General features: G+C 31.0%; 2 protein-coding genes across 16 annotated transcripts; both read left to right on the top strand.

Moving 5' to 3' along the window:
* The first annotated feature begins 1,680 nt into the window (after window positions 1-1,680).
* LOC110662811 (uncharacterized) lies at window positions 1,681-10,148 on the top strand. 15 transcript variants are annotated; one of them, XR_009146155.1, is made up of 8 exons: window positions 1,681-1,943; window positions 2,950-3,005; window positions 4,875-6,065; window positions 6,190-6,289; window positions 7,479-7,931; window positions 8,027-8,150; window positions 8,267-8,751; window positions 9,468-10,148. XR_009146155.1 is itself a non-coding variant. In XM_058141055.1 (4 exons), the coding sequence occupies exons 1-2, from the start codon at window positions 6,587-6,589 to the stop codon at window positions 7,493-7,495; spliced, it is 579 nt and encodes a 192-aa protein (XP_057997038.1). In that variant the 5' UTR covers window positions 6,296-6,586; the 3' UTR covers window positions 7,496-7,931; window positions 8,052-8,150; window positions 9,468-10,148. The 15 variants fall into 15 exon arrangements, 3 of the variants coding, with proteins under 3 accessions (XP_057997038.1, XP_057997037.1, XP_057997039.1); XR_009146153.1 differs by having other exon boundaries at window positions 4,875-6,107; XR_009146152.1 differs by having other exon boundaries at window positions 4,875-6,289; window positions 8,267-8,566; window positions 8,650-8,751.
* Window positions 10,149-15,317: 5,169 nt separating this feature from the next.
* On the top strand, window positions 15,318-22,211 carry LOC110662810 (nucleolar complex-associated protein 2). The gene is made up of 11 exons (XM_021821925.2): window positions 15,318-15,500; window positions 15,615-15,742; window positions 16,274-16,345; window positions 16,441-16,986; window positions 17,910-18,212; window positions 18,556-18,885; window positions 19,816-20,022; window positions 20,215-20,301; window positions 20,931-21,025; window positions 21,114-21,248; window positions 21,701-22,211. The coding sequence occupies exons 1-11, from the start codon at window positions 15,482-15,484 to the stop codon at window positions 22,101-22,103; spliced, it is 2,325 nt and encodes a 774-aa protein (XP_021677617.2). The 5' UTR covers window positions 15,318-15,481; the 3' UTR covers window positions 22,104-22,211.
* Window positions 22,212-23,092: the final 881 nt, after the last annotated feature.

Below are 23,092 nucleotides of genomic sequence, written 5' to 3'. Positions count from 1 at the left end.
CTTGAGTTCTTATTTGGGACCCTCGATTTGGTTTATTAAGCGAAAGTCCCGCTTGAGTTCTTCACGGCACCAAAGTTGGATTTAAGAGAGTCAGTATAGGGATCAGCTCCCATATGTTATGATTGATGCTACAGGGTGCGTGAGTGCTCCAAATTACCTTTTTGATGTTATGATGTGAAAATGATGTTGATGTTGCATTTCACTCTACAGGGTGCATTAGTTTTAGATAGTTATAGAGATTATGGTTAAAATTGATATTTTACTCTCTGAGTCGAACGCTCACTCCTGTTCAATATTTTTTCAGTCTGAGGAGGATTTTATTTTTGGTTAACCTGCTTTTCTCCTTCGCAGGTTGTTTATCAATATTTGTGTAATTTTATTTACTCCTAGAATTTTCGCATGTGTTAGAAGTATTTATTTGATTATGGTCTGTAATATTATTATCATGTTGGACCTGTAAACATATAATGATATGTATGTTTGATGGATTGGATGAGGGAGCTGAGCTCCCATTTATTTTTATGAGGATATGAGTATGTGGAGGGTGAGCTGAGCTCCCCAATTGAGTATTTATTATGTTTACAGGTCGGGTGAGTCGAAAACTCCCCGTTGGAAAGTCCATTTTATGGCCGGACTCTGTCCATTTGGTTTCTTGAAATTGGGCCCAAATGGGCCTTAGAGTTGGATTAATGAACAGTTAGGCTTACTACGGGCCTCGGGGGCTTTAGGCTGGCCCAGGTCCTAGTGCCGGTCCGGCCCATAGGTTGGGTCGTGACAAAAATATACATGGTTAACTTTATTTGGCTTTTAAGAATATAAAAGGATACTCATATATTTCAATTAGTAATTTTATTTATAAATATTTTGATTTGAAAAGAAAAAAAAAAGATATTGAAAAGGAGTATTGTATAATTTTCTTAAAAAAAATATAATGTTTAAATCAAGTGATTTGACTAAAATTAACAAATAATTTAGAATAATTCTATTTATAGTAACTAATTTATTGATTTGTTAAAATATAATTAATCAATAAGTAAATTTTGAAAATATATAAATTAAGCTGTAAATTTTACTGAATTGAATTTTATATAAGAGATAAAAATCATAGGATAGAGAGGCTGCAAGAGTATTGTATGATCATGGATCATATTTGTAAGACATGTCAAGTAGGGGTGGCCAAGAGAGCCAGTGGAATTGAGGATGAGAGTGACAAAAATAAAAACAAAAAAAAAAAAGGTGTGAGAGATGCAAAGAACAAATAGAAATAAACAAATGGAGGGGTGGAAAACAATAGAAGTTGATAAAGTCCAAAATAAGATACATAAAATTGTGATTTGCTCTCATATTAATTCAATATAATTTAATAAATAAATTAATATATTTATTATATAATTTAATTAATAATATAAATTTAATAAAATATAATAATAAATTATAATTATGAATAATAATTAAATTAAATTAAATTAAATTGTGATTATATAATTATTCAGTTTCAAGTTAAACACATCACTGAAATTAATAAAATTATGATTATTAATTATAATTAAATTAAATTAAAACTGTGATTATTAAATTAATAATATAAAATTAATAAAATATAATAATAAATTATAATTTGATTAATAATTAATTTTATAATTATTAATAAAATTAATAAAATTAACTAATACTATGTTTCTCAACTTTAAGTTTCAGCAGACTATTCTTTTTTCCTTAGCTGCACAGTCACAGTCGGCAGTCCCTTCCCTCACCTTGTTCTCTTCACCTCGTCCCTCTTTGGTAACCCTCACTGAGTCAGTTTCCCATCTCACCTCTACATAGAATCTTCACCCCTCAATCTTGTCGCAGTACAGGTGAAAGGAAAGCATAGCTAGCCCCTTGACATAGCCAATGCTTATCCTTCCTACATCACTGAAGCAGCTCTTCAGATCTTCGCACTAGTGAGTACTGGGGTTTTCAATTTTTAGTTAACATATCTTTGGGTTTTCATCTTGCATGTGATAGATCTTTAGGGTTTTATTTTTTTAGTTTTGTTTTCATGTAAAGCTCTGTTCTATGTGAATATACCTACTGAATTCAAATACAACTGACTGATTCAAATTTTACAGATTTTACAAATTTAGAATTTGATTTGTGGGGTTTAAATAATTGTGTTTTGCATGTGGACTAGTATCAGATTTTTTTTTCTAATTTTTGAATTATGGGTTGAGTTACAGATTTAGTCCATGGCATCCCCTGCTGTTTGCCTTACCATTTTAAAGCAATCATCGCATCCCTTGTTGTTTGCCTTACCGTTTTAATCTAACTTACCATTCTTGAATTTTTCTTTTTGTTTTTTTTTTAACAAACAGTAGAGGATTTTGGGGACCTGGGTTTTGAATTTATGCAAAGATCAATTTGCTTATAAGTGATTATAAGATAATTTATTATCTACATTCTTGGTTCCAACAATTTTTTTTAGTGAAAACACAAGTACAGAGAGTGTTAGACATTATGAATTCTCCAGTTTGCAAAACGACGGCTAATAAGATATTTTAGCAATGATGGACCGCACACACCTAATAATCAACTGTTGTATGATTAATTAAGAGTTGTGAATTTAAGTTGACTTGTGACAAAATAAATTATGATGCTTAAGAAAAGAAAAAAGAAAAATAACTATGATTTGAAAAGGATCAAGCCTTTTGCTGCTGCCTAATTCTGCTGTTATGAACCATAAAAAATTACATGAATGTTTTTCCTGTAGTGGCTACCTGTTGCTATTATTATGGTCTATAGGTAATAGCAAAACTGTGTATCTCTAAGGTTGTGGTTTTTAACCTTTTGTCTGGCCTTTTTACATTACAATTTCCATTGTAGATCATTAATCTGTTGCGTTAAGTTTGTTGAACTTGATTTAATTAGTATGGGATGTTAATATTTCTTTCACTCTGTTTGGTTTCTCAGGGTTTACTTGAACCAAGCCTACAGGCCTTGAGACTTGGTGGGAATCCATTAAGAAGGTATAATACTAGACTTCATGAACTAGTTTAGTTTACTGCTTAATTTTAATTGAGTTGATTTCTAGACAAGTTGGATGAGTGAAGGTTGTTTACTAGTTTGATAGCCTGGCAGTTGAACATTCTAAAATAACCAGGCATTGGCCATATTTCAAACTCCTATGAATGTGAAAATCAAGGTAAAATCTCTTCATGACAATACATGGAAAAGGACTTTTCCTGGGCAGTAAACTTCTTAATTTGCAAGGACTGTTGAATGAATCTCGAGAGAAAAAGATTAAGGACCTATCTAGGTATACTATGTAATTGATTATGAACATAAGTACAGTTAGCTAGCTACATTTTCATATTTTTTTCCATAGAACTTTTGTAAGGGCTTCAATAACATCAACGAGTGCCCATGCACCCTTTTATTCAAATAAAAATTAGCTATCTGAAAGCAGAATGGGAACAAGCCGTGGCACATGTTTTTTCTTATGCTGGTTGGATGAAGAACTATAATATTACTCTAGAAAGATGACAATCTAATAGCATCTAAAATGAAATAAAATACTTTTTCTTCTTCCTCTATCCTAACTTGAGTATGTCTTCCTTGAGAATTTGAGTCACCATCCTGACTATAATTCTTTTTTTTTTTTTATACAGCATCCGAAGGACAATTTTAGATAGAGGAACAAAAGCTATTCTGAAGTATTTAAAGGTCAAAATTCCAAAGCAGTAGCATTGTTCTATCACCCTGATACTCCATGTTGCTTTCATTTTTATTTTTTTAATCTTTTTTGGGTCTAGAAATGTGATTTGAAGGATTATATATGCCACTATTAGTTAGGTGCAACTAGAGATTACAAACAAGATATTACAAACTGCAACTATTAGTTAGGTGCAACTAGAGATTACAAACTGCAGAATGCAAGATCTGCACATGCAGATTGCTTCTGCAATCTACAATCTGCAATTTGTATATGCAGATTACATATTACAGAATCTGCAAACTGTTTCTGCAATCTGCAATCTGCATATGCAGATTACAGATTACAAAATATGCAAACTGCAAGCAATCTGCAATCTGCAATCTGCATATGCGGATTACAGATTATAGAATCTACAAACTGCATATGCAGATTCTGCAATCTGCAATCTGCAGATTACAGATTACAAAATATGCAAACTGCAAGCAATCTGCAATCTGCAATCTGCAATCTGCATATGCGGATTACAGATTATAGAATCTGCAAACTGCATATGCAGATTCTGCAATCTGCAATCTGCAGATTCTGTAATATGCAATCTGCATGTGCAGATTCTGCTGCAATTTACATATGCAGATTCTGCAGATTTTGCAATATGCAATCTGCATTGCACTACCACATAATTGTATTACATGACCTAGTTAATAAATCAATGCATTTAAAACAACATAAATGTATATAGGCATTTTGGAACTGATATAAGTTATACAGTAAAATATGTTTATAACTTCAAGAATTACTTAAAAAATCTTATTTGCCCATAAAGAAAATATCTACATCCTTTGTTCCATTTTTTCGTTAATAGAAGATCTTTAATTCAACTAGAAACTAGCTAGGACTATCTAGCAAAACTAAACAGTAAATTGCTTGTTTAGTAGCAAATATGTATATGCATTGCATGTGAACTTATTTGTTCTGAACAAAACTACTGGCATTATACATTGCATGCAAGCAGCACTGATGTGGACTATTAATGACTACCCAGCTTATGGAATGTTGTCTGGATGGAGCACGCATGGTGTTGTGTCATGCCCTTGTTGTATGGGAAAAAGCAAGGTATTTTACTTGAAAGATGGGAAAAAGACTTCATTCTTTGATTGTCATTGTCAATTTTTACCTATAGATCATTCATTTCGAAGGGATAGAAAATCATTTTTCAAAGGAAGGGTTAAGCGCTCTACTCCTCCTCCTAGGCTATCTAGTGAAGAAGTTTGGAGGGAAGTATGTGACCTGCCAAAAATTTTTTATGATCTTGCATTGGATAAGTTACCGGGATTTGGTGTTCAACATAATTGGACAAAACAATGCATCTTTTGGGAATTGCCGTATTGGCGCTCAAATCTTATTCGGACAATTTTGATGTGATGCATATAGAGAAAAATGTGTTTGATAATATATTCAACACAGTAATGGATGTCAAGGGTAAAACAAAGGACAATTTAAAAGCTCGAAGGGATATACAAACTTATTGAATCGTCCAGTTATTGAATTGAAGAAGCACCATGGGAAAATTATAAAGCCAAAAGCAGCCTACACATTATCAAAGGAACAAAGAAAATTGACATGTGAATGGGTAAAAAAATTTAGGCTTCCAGATGGTTATGCCTCCAATTTGTCTAAATGTGTTGACCTAGGAGATTGCAAATTGTCAGGGATGAAGAGCCATGATTGTCATGTGTTTTTAGAAAGGTTGCTACCAACTGCATTTCTGGATTTGATATCTGAGCCAATTTGGAATGCCTTAACTGAGATTAGTTTATTTTTTAAGAGTTTATGCTCAACAGTGTTACAAGTAGAAGACGTACAGAAGCTTGAACAAAGCATTGTGTTGACAACATGCAAGTTGGAGAAAATATTTCCGCCTGGTTTCTTTGATTCCATGGAACATTTGTCGATACATTTACCATATGAAGCAAAAGCTGGTGGTCCAATTCAATTTCGGTGGATATATCCATTTGAGCGATAAGTTGCTAAAATATCCTATTTGACAAAATAATTAATTTACTTTTATAAGATTTTAACTAAAACTATCTTAATATAGGATGCTACATGATCTCAAGAAGAAGGTGAAAAATAAAGCTCGTGTAGAGGGATCAATATGTGAAGCTTATCTCATTCAAGAAACGTCAACATTCACTTCCTATTATTTCCAGCCTCATGTTCAAACTAGGCTGAACAAAGTTAGTCGAAATGATGATGGAGATGCAGTTGATGCACCTGATGGTTGCTTGCCCATGTTTCTGCACCCAGGACGTCCGGCTGGAAAGATGACAGAAAGATATTTTTCTGATGATGAGTGGGATGCAGCACGCTTGTATGTGTTGTTAAATTGTGAAGAAGTTCAACCATTTGTACAGTAAGTTATTAATTTTGGCAACTTCATTAAGATATATAGTATGAGTGGCTAAAATTTGATTATAATTTATATTGCTTTGTAGTATCTTTGAAGATGAATTGAGAAGAAATTCACCGAACATTAGTCTTGAACAGATTGATAAAGAGACAAATAGTAGATTTGCCAAGTGGTTTGAAGCTTATGTGAGTATCTTATAACTCTATTAAAAAAAATGAAGAAAAACAATTTCTACTTTACTAAGCATATGTTTGGTTGATTTGGTTTATTGATAAGTTTTTGATCCAGAAAACACCACAGTTGATGAGCAATTAAAAAATTTAGTTTGTGGTCCATATAAATGGGTGCAGACATGGCCTCAGTATTTTACTAATGGCTATAGGTTCCACACGCTCACTCATGGCTCGAATAAATCAACTATAAATAGTGGTGTGTGCATCAAAGGAAAAAGTTAGAGTGAAAATGAAAGTGACTACTATGGAATGCTAGTTGATGTAATACAACTAGAGTATCCCAATCCAACAAACAAAAGAACTACTCTGGTGTTATTCAAGTGTGATTGGTTCGATCCAACTTTGGATCGAGGGTGGAAGGTTCATAATCGATATGGTCTAATTGATATTAATCATAAGAAACGGTTTTTGAGCTACGCCTATGAACCTTTTGTTTTGGCGGCACAATCACAACAAGTCTACTTTTTAGAATATCCTAGTAAAAAGAAAGAAAGGGTTGATTGGTGGGCTGTGTGTAAGGTCAAAGCTAGAAGTAGAATTGATTGTCCAAATGTGCCTTACCAAGAAAATGATTGTTATATTGCATCAGTCCCAATTATCACCGATGATCTTGAGTCTCTATGCCATGAAAATGGTAAAGTGGAAGAACATGAGATTGAGGAAGAAATTCCTGAAAATGAAGGAGCAGATGAAATTGATAGACATGAAAATGAAGAAGAATTAGATGAATCTGACTTTGATTCTTCTGGAGATGAAGAAGATGAACAAAGTGATGATAATATTGAGTACAATGATAGTGAAGATGATGAGGGTAAAGAATAATAAGATATTTTATAATATATCTTTGTGCTTGTCATTATGTAGTTGCCTTTACAATTTACATTGAGAATATGAAATTTATCTTAATTCAACTTTTGTTCTATTTAATCTAACTTATGATTTCACATGGTTTTTATTTTTTTACTTCTATGTGTAGTAAACATGTGTATTGCTGAAAATTAGTAATAAAAATGAATTTGGAATCCTTATATGTTAATTGCTAAAATTATAAATGAAGCAACATCATTTAAAGTGGAATTAGCGTAAATGGTTACTATATTTCTTGTTTATCTAAGTTCCTTGTGATTACTATTCTTACCAGATTTTCAGGTTAAGTAATTATGCCAAGAGGTAAAGGTCGTAAACGTTTTTCCACTAATCGAGGAGGCATAGATGCAACATGTAAAAGAGACTCCCCACATCCACAATCCACTTCTAAGGTGGTTATTCCTCAACAATCAGCCCCTTTAATGCAAGATGGTACTTCTAATCAACCATTAGCTCCTTCTCCTCAAGATGGTAGTTCTAATCAACCATCAGCCTCTTCATCTCAAGATGGTAGTTCCAATCAACCATTAGCTCGTTCATCTCAAGATGGTAGTTATAATCGACCATTAGCCCCTTCATCTCATGAGAGTGGAGCTGAACAGCCTGCACCTACTTCTCAAGTTATTGGTACTCAACAACAAACACCTACAACTCATGAGGTTACTCAGTCACAGCCAAGATAATGCATTGTTCGTGGCATAAGACCATTGACTGTAAATGGTGATACGTAAGTAATACATACTGGTTGCTTAAAATTAAGTAATGTATACATAAATCATGAGATTATTCAACACATGAAAGTGCTTTTTATTCATTTTGTAGGTTTCACCCACATGATGCTGTTCAGGATGTCACTGAAGCATTTAAAAAGAACTTCCATGGCTCATGGCCTTGTTGGTGCAAGGTTCCAGCTCATATTCAGGACCAATGGTTCAATCATTTTCAGGTTTAAATACTTAATTGTAATATATAACTAACTAATCTTGTTTATTGAAAGTTTATGTTTTAATTTCATACATAAATTAAACAAACATGTTTTTTTTTTCTTCGTGCTTGTTGTAGAGAAATTATTCCATTAAAGACGAGCATAAAGATATGATTCGGAATACATTTGAGCGTGTGGGGAGTGGAAGGTTGAGTGACACTTTAGGAAAGGCCAAAAAAGCATTTTAAAAAACGAAGAAAATACCAAAGTGGATCAGTCAAAATCATTGGGATGATTTAATGAAGTATTGGAATACAATAAATTTTAAGAAAATATCATCCATCAACTCAAAGAATAGAAAGTCGAGCAATAATGGAGAAGGTCCATCCTTACATACTGGAGGATCAGTTGCATTTGATGAATATAGAAGAAGATATGTAGGTGTTTATAAGTTTTAAACATACTTATCATAATTTAGTTTTCCTTAAATTAACATTGATTATCTGTTTCATGATTATAGAGAGAGACGACTAATCAAGTAGTTAGGGAAGATGAATTATACCTGAAGACTCACAGGACAAAAGATGATAAGTGGGTTTGTGGGAAGTCAAAAAGAGTCTGGGTAAGTTTTTATCTCCTTATTTATTAGTTTTCTTACTTTAGCTTTTGTTCCTTGTCTTAGTAGATAGGTTTGTTATTCTTTTACATACCTTTTTACAATTATGTCTTGTTTTTTTTTTTTTTATCTACTTTGGTTTGATTATTTTTTCTAGGTGTTTGTTTTTTGTCCTGAGAGAATACTTGCTTGTTTCCACAAGTAATAACATATCCTTTGATATGTTGTGATATTCCTTGCATTTTATATGTTGCATATGTTCTTTGTTGAATTTTTAAATTTTAGCTATGCATTTTGTGATTTTGTGATAATTCCTTGCATATGATATGCTGCATATGATATGATGCATATGATACTTCCTTACATATGATATGCTACGATTGATAATTCCTTGCATTTTGAGATAAACAAGACTTATGTGTTGGATTTTAAGCATTTATATGCTGCATATGATCTTTGTTGAACTTTTCAATTTTAGTTGGGCAATTTCCATGGAAAAATGCTACCAATATTTCATTAGTCGACTCTTATTGACACATTACACTTAAATCCATTGCTATGTAATTGGAAATACTGAGTTGCACTCAACATTTCATTAGTTAACTCTTATGTTATCAATGCAAAATCTCTATTCCTCTACCCTCATTGAAACATAAATAAGATCTCTTGTTGATAAATATTGTGATGTCTGATAATAGCTAATTAATTTTTTTTCTTTTCAGAATACATTCACAAGAAATATTTAGCAGATAGTGGGTGAGACATCAACCACAAGAAATGAAGATGGTTCTGAAGTACAGGAAAGAGATGTGGGATTAAACAGGGCAACAGAGGAAAGTGAGGCACAAGAATGCAATGAAGACAATAATATCTTGACTTTGCTACAGAATATCCCAAAGGAGCAAGTGTTGAATACTTGGATTGACGCAATTGGTGGAGCAAAGAAAGGAAGAGTGTATGGACTTGGCTTAGAGACTTCAGTTCTAGGAGAATTAACCCATATTAGTTCTGTCCACTCTAATGCTCCAACTCCTTCAACTGTCTCTCCCCAACAAGTTATTTAAACACCTGAGTTTGAGCAAGCAGTTAATCAAGTGGTGGATCAGCGGGTGGATGATCAGGTAAATCAGTGAATGGATCAGCGAATGGAGCTTATGCAGGCACATTTTCGTGAGGAAGTAGAAGTAGCAGTCCATGCTGTCATGAGCCGCATGTTTGGTCTCTTTCCACAACCACCAGGAAATGGCTCTTGTTCTTCCTCATAACCACCCCTACATATTTAGAGTTTATGCTATGGCTTTTGAAGTGTAAAATATGTTTTGGCTCTATGTTATTATCATTAGCTTTCGTCTTTGGAAGACAGTATTACTTTTTGCAAAGTATGTGTATGAGTATTTTGTTGATATTTGAATGGTTGATTTTATATATATATATATATATATATATATATATATATATATATATTGGAATTTGAATGTTTTCAATTATCGATTTGATTGCATTTCAAATTATACAGGAAATTCAAATTACTACTTTCTTATATGCAAGCTAGGAAATTAGCTATTGATTGTGCCTAGCCAATTTTAGCTAGGGATGGAATTTAGCTAGGGCCATCCCTAGCTAAAATTAAATTTGGCTAGGGATGTTAGCTAGGGATGTCCTAGCTAATTTAAAAAAAAAAAAAAAAAACTAAATTCCTTGCAAATTTAGCTAGGAATATAGCAAGGAACATCCCTAGCTAAAATTAGCAAGGGATTTTAACCTAGAATCCTTTACAGATTTACCTAGGAGTTTAGCTACAGTGAAATCCCTAGCTAAAATTAGCTAGGGGTCTTAGCTTGGGAATTTCCTAGGTAATTTCAAAAAGAACTGAATTGCTTTGGCAAATTTAGCTAGGAGTATAGCTATGGAAATCCCTAGCTAACATTAGCTAAGGAATACATCCCTAGCTAAATTCCAAGATAAATGTAGCTAGGGATGACAGCCTTCCGTAGCTAGAATTTAGCGTCCAACAATGTAGAGACGGACTTTAGCTAGGGATAATTCCCTAGTTAAATTATTTTTAGCTAGAAATTTTTGCAAATTAGCTAGGGATTTTTCCCTAGCTAAATGACAGTTTTCTTGTAGTGACATGTTATTGAATTAGTAATAATTGCATCATACGAAAAAGAATAATTGCATTTCGTGTTTTTGATGAGAGATATACTGTCGATAATATTTATAGTATGATTAAAAATATTTTAGAAGAATATAGATTAGTTTATAAATTTTTTTCAATTGGTTTTGATAATACTGTTGTAAATTCTGTATCAATTAGTGACCTTAAAAACATTTGCCAACCCAATCTTGGGAGAAAAGTTTTTTATATTAGGTGTGCATGTCATTTTTAAATTTGTGTGTACAAAATAGTTTAAGAACCCTTAACGAATTTATTTCTCCTATCGAAAAAGCAATTTCATTTTTATGGGACATCCCCAAATTATGAAAGAATGGGCTAAATTTTATCAAATAAATAATAAAAGATTAAAAAGATTTTCAATAAATATTCCCACTCATTGGAATTCATCATATAAATTGCTAAACGAGTCATTTAGATATAGAGATTTATTGTGCATATTTATTAGAAATAATGTGTCACAAGTTCAACTATATCCACAAAATTGGGACACCTGTACAAAATTTTTGAATATTTTAAAAGTTTTTAATAATGCTATATATACATTGAGTGATATTTATTATCCTACATCTCATTTATTTATGATTGAATGTCTTAATATTATTGGTGCATTGCAAGACTATGAAAATGATGTTGATTTAAAAGATTGCATTTCTAATATGAAGAAAAAATGGTTGAATTATTTCAAAAATATTCTTTCACTTTATCTTGTTGCTTATATTTTTGATCCTAGATATAAATTAGATGGTTTAAATGATTATTTGTATCTTTATTATTTATGTTTAAATCTTGATGATGAGATTGATTTTGACGTTCATGCAATAATTGTTGAAATTAGAAAATTAATTTTAGATTTATATAGTGAATTTTGTTCTTCTAGCTAACAATTAGTTTCTTAATCTCAGCCTTCTAGTCAGGTTCAGAATGAGTCATCCTCCAGAATAAGCATGGGTGATCGTGCCTTATTGCAAAGGCAAAAAAGGCATAGAGGATCTCTTGGTAATAATTCTGAATTTGACATTTATTTAACTACTATTTCCGAGTTTGGTGATAGTAATGCAGGTAAAGAATTTCCAGTACTTGATTGGTGATATCGACACACAAATACTTTACTCAGCTTTGCACTAATTGCTAAACAATTTTTAGCAGCACCAATCTCCATAGTTGCAGGTGAATAAGCTTTTAGTGCAGGGGGTAGAATATTAGATAAGACACGATCCAATATGCTCCTTGAATCATTAGAAGCTCAAACGTGTTTGAATGATTAGATTAGGGTAACCTTAAGGAAATAAGAGATCACACGCGAAGGAAATAAAGATTTATATGATATAGGAACCGATGCAACAACAATGGGATCAAATAGTTGTGGAAGCGATTAGGGTAAGAGGGTTATCTAACTCTAAATAGAAGGTAAGAGAACTACGTGGGCTTTGATTCCTCTAAACCCCAAGAGGATACGTAGGCAACTTAATTTATACAAAATTAAGTTTAAACCCTTCTTCCTTTTTTTTTTTAACTAAAATTAATTTAATATCTTTTCTTTTTTATAATTTTTTAAATTAAGTCTACACATTTCTTATTAATTTTTATTATAAACACAAATAATGTCATTTTCTTCCTTTCTTATTTTATTTGAAATATTTATTTTACTAATTTTTTTTCCATTTTTTTGATCAAACCGCCCTAAACCGTCCCCCGAACTGCTTTAAACAGCCCTTGAACCTCCCCAAACCGCCCATCTCTAAACCGTTTATTAAATCGTTTCAAACTGGGGCTCATATTGGAACTGGCGGTTCACGAATCGCCCGCCAAACCGTCCCTTAGCAGTTTGGTTTAGGTTCAATATTTCTCTGAACTTAAACTGGCGGTTCAAGAACCGTAACTGGTAGTTTCTGAACCGTGGCCACCTTTATATTACTTAGTGCGATTCTAAATTATTACACTTAAAAAATAATAATTAAAATTGCTGAATTATTATTTTTAAAAATTAGTAAGTTATATTTTAAAATAAAGTAAAAATAAATAAAATTAGGTATTTTAATTTTAAATTAAGAATAATCATGAATAAAGGAAATGTTTATTAATTAAATTAACTACTAGTGATTTATAGTTACTAATTTGATTTGTAGTTATCACTAAATAGGTTTTTTGTATCATAGAAATATTTATATATTAAATATAATTTCAAAATTTTTTAATTAAAAAATTTACGAAGGCCAATCACCTTTTGTCTGTGAAAATGGTTCTTTAGTCCTCATGTAGCATTGTTCTTGTATGCAATAAAGTTTTACCCAAAAAAAAATGACATAATAGAAATTTAAATAATTTATTTAAAATAAATTATTTATGGAAAAAAAATTAATTGAATCCTGATATGATTATATCTAATTTTTTTTAAATTAAAAATTAATTTTTTTCATTTTAAATATGAGAATTAATAAAATAATTAATTAAATTAAATTTTTATAAAATTTTAATTTCAAATCAGGGGAATATGAGTATGGATAATGCATATATATATATATATATATATATATATATATATATATATATATATATATATATATATATATATATATAAAGAGAGAGAGAGAGAGCATGGTGGCATAAAAATATTTAAGAATTAATGCGTGTAACTCAATAAGCATGTATGAAATTTAGCATCTAGTTTTTAATAAAATAATTATATTATTTTTATCTTTCAATTTCTTAAATTAAAAAGGAGAATGGTGATTTTTTTAATTATTAAAATTAAATTCTTTAATTTAAGATAATATAAAAAAATGAGTTTTCAAACACACATAAATAAATTTTCATCCATAGTTATTAAAACTTGGTCTGGAAATTGACCACGTTAAGAAACCGAGTCAATAGGTTATTGGTTCAATCGGTGGGTCAACGGTTCAACCAATATTTCATTAAAAATTTATTAAATATTACATTTATTAATATAGTAAAATAATTTTAATCAATTAAGTTTTATTTTAAAATTAATATTTCAACATTTAATAAATTATATTTATATATATCTTAATAATATTATTAAAATTTACATGAAAATATTAAAAATATTTAAAATTTAAAAATTTTTATTCTTAACATTTATAGTTAATGTATAAAATAAAATATTTGTTATAATTAAATAATTATCTTCTTAATATTTGCGAAATATTAATTATATATTAAAAATAAAAAATAAAAATATTATTTTAATAAATTTTTTATATTATTATAAATAAAAGAATACTAGCTAAAAAATATTCTATTATAAATTTAAATTTTAATATTAAAATATTAATATATTTGATATTTTAAAAAATTTTCAAATTATAAAATTCTAATTAGGCCAAGTCAATTAGTTATTGGATCAACGGGTAGGTGTGATAAATGGTTAAATTTTTATGAGTACTCAACTAATCAAAATCTAATATGATAGATTTTTATATATATACATATAATTAATTAAAATAATGATTACAAATTGAGAGATTTTTCTTCTTATTTATACTATGTAATAAAATTTGAACATAAAACATTTTATAATTTAAAATATTAACATTAAAATTTTATAAATAAATGATATAGCTTTTTTCAGAAAATTAAATTACATAGTTGCTTGAATTATATATATTTAAATATAAAATTGATTTAATTTTGATGAGAATTTATTAAAGATTATTAAAAATATTTTATATATTTTAAAAATTCATTAATTTATTACATACAATAACATGTAGTTCTATTATTACATTGGCCCATTGAAGAAAACTTTTTTGGCTCCATCAAGATTAGGTGCATGAGATGGCCTATTGACCCGAGTTATTAATTTTTTTTTTTAATTTTATTAGTATAATTTATTTTAAATAAAATTAAAAAAAATAATCTTTTAACAATGCTATGTTTAGTTAAATTATATAAGAAAATTTATTTCATTTATAAATAAATTTTGCGACAGAATTTATTTGTAAATGAATTTTTTTAGTATATTTTATATTAAATATAAAATTTATTTTAAATAAAATAATTTTATATTTAAAATAAAATAAAATAATATATAATAAGAGAATAATTTTATGATTTAAAATATATATAATTTTAAATTTAGAATTTATTTATAAATTCTACTCATTTTTATAGAACTTAATTTAATTATATTAAATTTTATAAAATTAATTATTAAAAATTTTAAATATATTTTTATTTAAATTAATTATTAAAATTTTAAATTTATAAATAATTTTTATAAAATTTTGTGAAATTTATTTAGACTAAATACTACTTTACATACTAGGGTTTAATCCTAATCTAATTTCTATTTTGACCCAAATCAATGGGCCCATAATTAAGAAGATTGAGAGAGCCCATTTTTCTTTTTCTTTTTCATTTTGTTTTTTTAGGAATACCAAGTCAAAACCCTAAAAATGGGGTTTAGAGTCTTTGCTGTACTGTCTTAGGAGCAGTGAACTACCCCTTTTACTCATATCCTATCCTAAAATATAATCTGCTCTTCTCTATTTTCAAAATTTGATCCAAGGAGGAAGACACTAGCGATTTTTCAACATGGAGGTGGAATACCCAGGTTTTTCTTCTGAATGAATTGCAGTTTTTTTTTTTTTATTTAATTTTTTTTTACGTGATTTCGCGGAATGGAATTCATTTTTGAGCTTTTCCCTCATTTGTTTTTAACTCTCAGTTAAGGGCCTTGACAATGATGTAAGCGAAGAGGAGGAAGAAGAAGAAGAAGGAAACAGAAGCATTTCAAAATCTCGGAAAAAATTAGCTGGGGAGCATAAAGATCAGTTGCAAAAACTTAAAGAAAAGGTTTGGTTTTTCTTTCTATTTTGCTATTTTGAATAATTTCTTATAGCTTTATTTTATTTTATTCTTTTTTTTTTCTTTTTTTTTTTTTTTTGTTAATGGGGTGTGGACAATTTGTTGCTTATAGTTGATTTTCTTGATATCCAGAGTGAAGAGTCAAATCTTCTTTTATCTAATGGATCTTTGTATTAAACATTTGTGATTGTTTATCTTTTTCAAGTATTTATCACTTCCATTTTGGCACTTCTGTTGTGGATGATGCCATGAATATTTAGGAAATGTAATGAAAATTTAAGATATTAGCTTGCTGGCTGCAAGAGTAATCAAGTTTGGGTTTGTTCATAACCCTTATGAGCATACACATCTTTATATTTGGATAAACAAAAAATTTAAATATCAAGCAATCATTATGCTTGTGATCATCAAGTGCGAAGTTGCTTCATAACTAATAAGGTTTTGCATTCCTTGCCACTATTGTGATTATCACAAAGTTATTAATTTTTTTTTTGTTCATTTTTACAATTTTTTTTGCAGGACCCTGAATTCTATCAATTCTTACAAGAGCATGATGAGGAGCTTCTACAATTTGATGATGAGGATATTGAGGTGATTGCAGAGTACTTTCAATTATCTCATTCTTCGATATCAGTGAGGATTAAGCTAAATTATATGGCCAAATCACACTTTTGCAATTTGTGCAGGAAGATGTTGATACTGATGCAGAGGAGGCGAAAATGCAAGTGGATGAGGAAATTAGTGGTCATGATATTGCTGAAAAGGAAGAGAAACCATCTAAAAATGTTATTACTAGTGCAATGGTTGACTCTTGGTGTAATTCAGTTCGAGAAGACGGAAAAATAGGTGCTCTTCGTTCTCTTATAAAAGCTTTTAGAATTGCATGCCACTATGGTGATGATGGTGCGGATGACTCTTCAATGAAGTTTACTATCATGTCCAGCAGTGTCTTTAATAAGATAATGTCATTTGTACTCGGTGAAATGGATGGAATTCTTCGTAAATTGTTGGGGCTACCTGCTTCTGGTGGTAAGAAAGAAACTATAAATGATTTGATGATCACAAGAAAATGGAAGAACTATAACCACCTGGTGAAGTCGTATTTGGGAAATGCTCTACATGTTTTAAACCAAATGACTGACACAGACATGATATCTTTTACATTACGGCATCTCAAATATTCAGCTGTACTCTTGGCTGCTTTTCCAAATCTATTACGGAAGTATACCAAGGTATGCAAAGCTCTAGACACCGTTTTCTTTAAGTTTATAGTTTTATTTGATGTTTTTGTATTACTAGTCTTTATTACTTTTACTTGTGAATGTGATGCCATTCTGTTGGAGTTCATGATCCTTGGTTGTCCTAGCGGCAGACAGGAAGGAGGGGCTGGAGGGTGGCTACTATCCCCCTAAATATTGGAATTTCTTTTTATTTTGTACTTGCATTTCATATGTTGAAACTCTTGATAGTGAAACCCACTTTGCCCCTCCACATGCCACTTGTGAATCCTTGTGAGATGGTCCATCCAACTAACGTGTTATTGTGGAGTTCTTTGCAACTTTTTGGTTAATAGGTTTTTCATAGTTAAGTACTTTAATTTTTCCCTCTATTGGTAATCAAATTCTTGAATTATTAGAATACATTTTATTACTTGGTAAGAATGAATAATTTCAAAATATTTCCTTTGTGATTGATATATTTGAGTTGCAAGGATGAAATTATTTTTCAGTTGAGATTTGCAATGGTGAGAGAGATGAATTATAAAAAACTTAAAAGTGATGGCAGATTTAGTTACTAACAATCTATAAGAATAACTTGGCTTCAATTTTCAAAAGGCATATACAGATTATGTCTGTCACCAGTCGGTCCTCTAGTTAATGTACCAAACCCATGCCTGAAATAGTATATACGATGAATAGATTTTGTCTATATAGTATATACGATGTAATTTCTTTTTCAGGTGTCAATATGTAATTAAAAGATTATATATTAACTCTTTTACTTTAGGTGAATATGCCTTGTTCTTTTTGAGTTCTTTCATGCAATTCAGATGTTCATTGTGATACCTGTTATTGCTCTTCATTTCTATGATACTAGAGGCATATGGTCATCACCTGGTGAGCAAGAAATTATTTGTTTTCCTGATTGATTTCAGGTTGTCCTTCACTTTTGGGGTACAGGAGGAGGTGCACTCCCTGTTGTCTGTTTTCTTTTTCTGAGAGATTTATGTATTCGACTTGGATCTGACTGTGTAGATGAATGCTTCAAAGGCATATACAAAGCTTATGTTTTGAATTGTCAGTTCATAAATGCTGCTAAGCTACAGCATATACAGTTTCTTGGGAATTGTGTCATAGAACTTCTTGGGGTGGATCTTCCAACTGCTTATCAACATGCCTTTGTTTTCATCAGACAATTGGCGATGATTTTGCGGGATGCTATTACTATGAAAACTAAGGTATTTTCTTGTTTCTTTTTTAACGAAGGAGCTAATTATGCAATGTGTACATATGGATCTGAATTTAATGTATCTAATTAATGTGACATTGCAATAGTCTAGGCATTTCTCATTCTGCTCTTTTCAAATTAAAGATTTTCCCTGAAAAATATTTTGTATGCAAAATCGTTTTTGAATTGTTGCCCTGTTTTTTCTATTGGTTCTATAAAGTTTGATTTAAGCCTTTTCCCATGAGGCTGCAAACTAGCTATGTTATCTTTGTACCTTAGTTTGAACATTTGCTAGTTGGTTACTTAAGGCCAAATTTGTCATGTTCCTTTTGTCTGCTTGACTGTTTCTATAGGAATCATTTCGCAAGGTTTATGAATGGAAGTTCATAAATTGCCTTGAGCTTTGGACTGGAGCTATCTGTGCCTATAGTTCAGAAGCTGATTTTAGGCCTCTTGCTTATCCATTGACCCAAATAATTTCCGGAGTTGCTCGCCTAGTTCCAACTGCTCGATATTTCCCCCTTAGATTGAGGTGTGTTAGAATGCTCAATCGGATTGCTGCTTCTGCTGGTACTTTCATACCTGTTTCTACACTGCTTTTGGACATGCTGGAGATGAAAGAATTGAATAGGCGCCCTACTGGAGGTGTTGGGAAAGCTATTGATTTGCGTACCATGCTGAAGGTATATTTGACTCACTATTTTCTTTACTCCAAATCGCTGAGAAAATCCAACTCTTTAGTACTTGTTTGATTTAGCCATTTCTTTCAACTTTGTTAAGTATAGTATGAACTTTGGATGATGATAGACCTGCTCATTTTTTGGGCCAGGCTAGGCTGAGATTTTATTGCCTAGGCCTGGATCAGCCCAACAAATTGGCCCTAACCTTTTTACTTAGACTGCCACAAGTTAATAAAATCATATAAAATTTATTATTATTATTATTATTATTCAGGTGGGCTGGATCAAAAGGGCCGAGGAAAGTGCTTTTCTAAGCCTGACTCAGTGTGTATTAGCAAGCCTAATTAACAAGCCTAAGTTGGGTTGGCCTGATTCAAGCTTGTTAATTTTATACTTGTTGAGCTGGGTTAGTTCCATGAACAGGTCTAGGTGATAGTATCAATTATAGCTGTCTTTAGTTAGACCTTCCATTTAGGTGTATGATGATGGTCTTACATGTCACATTCAATTGTCCAATAAAACTGATTGCAATTTTTCTGTGTAGATTGATATTTAAAACTTAAACAAAAGGCAATATAAATATCAATAAAGCTCAAAATTATGCATCTCCGCGCGTTTTAGTTTCTTATTAATGATAAAAATGAAGTGTGTGCTCTCTGCTTCTTTATGGTTAGAGAATAAAAAAGTATAGAACATAATATAGGGTAATAGATAGAGAATAGTGGCATGCAAATCCTATTCAAGTTAGGGTTAATCAAACTGAAGATGGATCAACAATTACACCTCAAATTTCAGGTTATAATTTACAGAGTTGAAAGTTGAGGCTAAAATTGAGGATTAAAGTTTTTGGACAACTTTGGTTTGTTTGCCTTTTCTTCAATTTTACAGTTTCATTTTATTTTTTTATATGAATTTGGAGAAATTTGAATTCAGGTGAGCAAACCTACCCTAAAGACACGAGCATATCAGGAAGCATGCGTATTTTCTGTGATAGAAGAGCTTGCTGAACATTTAGCTCAATGGAGCTATTCTGTTGCTTTCTTTGAACTGTCTTTTGTTCCATCTGTGCGGTTACGTAATTTTTACAAAAGTACCAAAGTTGAAAGGTTCAGAAAAGAAATACGTGAGCTTATTCATCAGGTAAATCCCTTAAAGCAGTTATTAGTTGTGGTACACCTGAGTGAGCCTTTTCTCAAAGTGTATCAGAGCGTGGAGGTGGCAGTGTAGTCCATTGTTCCTTCCATTAGACTGTGTTGTTTATAAATAAATGCATTTGAATTTAGCTAATCTTGTTGGTCACACTAGTAAAGTTTTTGCTCTTCAATGTCTCAGGTTGAGGCTAATTCCAAGTTTACGAATGAAAAGCGTATGTCAATAAATTTTCTACCAAATGATCCAGCAGCTACAGCTTTTCTTGAGGTCTGCAAATCCATGCTTCCTTCCCTTTCCTGTGCTAAATTTCTGACTGTTATATGGAGAGACTTTATAGTCCTAAACTGGGTGTAACTTTATTGGGGGAGATGAATTCATATAACTGTCCCAAGTAGTTCAGGATTAAGGCTTACTTGAATTGAGTTGTATACAGAGATCATGCTTTGGCTGGCCTCTTTTTTTTTTTTTTTTTTTTTTAAATTCCTTTTACAATGGTGTTCCATTATTTGTACATTAATTGTCTGAATATTTAGTTATATATGCTTCAAATCGGGAGAATGAGACCAAAAGCTGGATAATTACAACTTTGCCAACAATTTAGAGGATATTCTTTTTTCATATCACAAGGGGGTTGGAGGTGGTTCTGGACCTTTTAATGTTTTATTGTATGTATTTCTTTCAAGTCATTAACTGGTAACGTCCTAGTTCCTACTGATGTTGGCTGTAGGGGTTTCTGGGTAATGTTAAGTTGCTTTTATTCTGGGACAAGGGCTTATCATGACTTAAATTGCTGTTGATCAAGTCCTATGAGCAGAAAAATGATATTTGCATGCCTTCTTTTTAGGTCTCCTGGATAATTCAAAATGCTGATTAACAAGTCCTATGTTTTGATACAGGACGAGAAAAAGTCAGGGGCCAGCCCTCTGTCACGGTATGTTGCAACTCTGCGACAGAGAGCACAACAACGATATGAGTCATTGGAGGAATCCAGGTTTATTATCAGTTTCTTTCTAATTGTTTATGATAGTAATCTTCCCATTGTTCAGACAGCCAATATGTGACATTTGTGTAAATTTCAGTGTCCTTGTAGGTGAACACTCTTTTGTCTTTGGGAATAAGGCGTCCGAAATGATAGAAGATGAAGATGATGATGCTGAAAATGAGAAAGGTGCAGCCATCTTTAGCTCCTCTTGGTTACCAGGAGGTGAATCCAGGTACAGTCCGCTCCTCCCTTCTTTCTCTCTTTCTCCCCATTGTCTTTGCACATGCATAGGCACATGCATGATACATCCATAATAATCTCGACTCTCTCTCTCTCTCTGCTCTCCTTCCATCTCCCCCTCCCTTTCCACACGAACACATGTACACATTCATTAGAATCTAGAGTTTATTAATACGGACTTGTACTTTCAATTCCTTGAGAATATTATTGTGTTTGTCATTATGTGAGGGTGACCCTTGATGCAATAGTAAGATTACTCCTTTGTGACTTGGAGGTCAAAAATTTGAGTTGCAGATTCTCTTTGCATAAAGCAGGGAACAAGAAATGTATGATACATGACCTTCCCCCTATCCTTGCAAAACTTGGAACGCCCTTGTTCATGGATCTATTTTGTCTTTAGTACCCTTGTGACAACCCAGATAACTTTACCTGTTTGGTTTATAGGATCAAGGCTTCTAAGGAGAAAAAGAAAACGAAGAAGAGAACAGGGAGGCAGCAAGAAGCAGCAACTCTGGATGAAGATGTTGTGGAGGACCTGGTACTTAGTTCTGATGAAGATGGATCTCTGAATGACTCCGTTGCTTCTTCTGAAGATGATGATGAGAAATTGGCGTCTCCTAAACGGCAGTGTAAGCAGCGGAAACCTTCTAAAAATTTTCCAAAGAAGAAATCTCGTCCAAAGAAGTCAAAGAAGAAAAATTCTGCATGCCATACCTCTTCTGATGGTAAAGGTGATAAAGCAAAACCAGTGCCTCCTAAACAGCACAGCAAGAAGCCGAAACCTTCTGGAATCTTGTCAAAGAAGAATGTACAATCTCAGACAAAGAAGAGGAAAAGAACTAATTAATTGTTTAGCAAAGTTGAAAAGATTTTTATCATTAATATTGAGGATATGATTTGTTTTGGCATTAATATTAAGCACTATAAATTGCCATAAAATATGAATTTTAAATTACATCATATTGGTAATTTTAGATCCTGAACTTAGGAATGCAATGGTATCAAAATATTCTGTACTAATAAAAGAAATTTAAAATTCCCATCAAAATCTTAAAAACATAGTGATAACAATCAACTTAAAAAGAATATTTATCTAAGCTTATAAACCGATTAAATTAGTTTAAAAATTTTAAAAATATGCTTACCTGTTTGTTTATAATAATTTTTTAATTTATAAGTTAAATTTATAAATTAAAAAAAAAATTATGGGTCTTGATTTTTTATTTTAGTGCTTATAAATTAATTTAATCAAATATTTTACTTATTCTTATCTATTTTTTAAAATTTCATAATAAATCTCATTTAATATGATTTTAAGTCATTTTAATGATCAATGTGGTTATAAGCTATTTTTAATTAAATACATTAACTATTTATAAGTTATTTATAAATATTTTAATTAAACATGTAACTCTTATAAATTTAAATTAGTTTATAAACCCGCTTACCCTCTTAATTAAATTTTTTGAATGAATGCCCTTGCAAATAATAAATCTTGATATCATCTTAGGCCACACCTTATGCTGAGGAATTTTGGAGTAGGGATTTTACTGTTCATTTCTATCAATATTATTTGTTATAGTCTGATTTTGATTTTAGGGTTAAGAGCATCAAAATCGAATTGAGTGGCTTCTTGGTTTTGGTTCGTTTTTATTAAATCCAATAGTCAAGAAATATTAAATTATCTAATATTTAAAGAATTAAAATTACGTGATTAATTTCAAAACAAGAAAGAAAAATAATCTTTTATGAAAATTCTAAAATGAGATATTTATATTAATGTACATCAATTTAAAAATATTCTTTCTTAAAGATGAAATAAACATTATTATTATT

This window comes from Hevea brasiliensis, chromosome 18, assembly GCF_030052815.1.
Source record: "Hevea brasiliensis isolate MT/VB/25A 57/8 chromosome 18, ASM3005281v1, whole genome shotgun sequence".
In the NCBI taxonomy this organism is placed as follows: domain Eukaryota; kingdom Viridiplantae; phylum Streptophyta; class Magnoliopsida; order Malpighiales; family Euphorbiaceae; genus Hevea; species Hevea brasiliensis.
The sequence above is the reverse complement of the archived record's forward strand: the minus strand, read 5'-3'. Positions and strand labels throughout refer to the sequence as shown.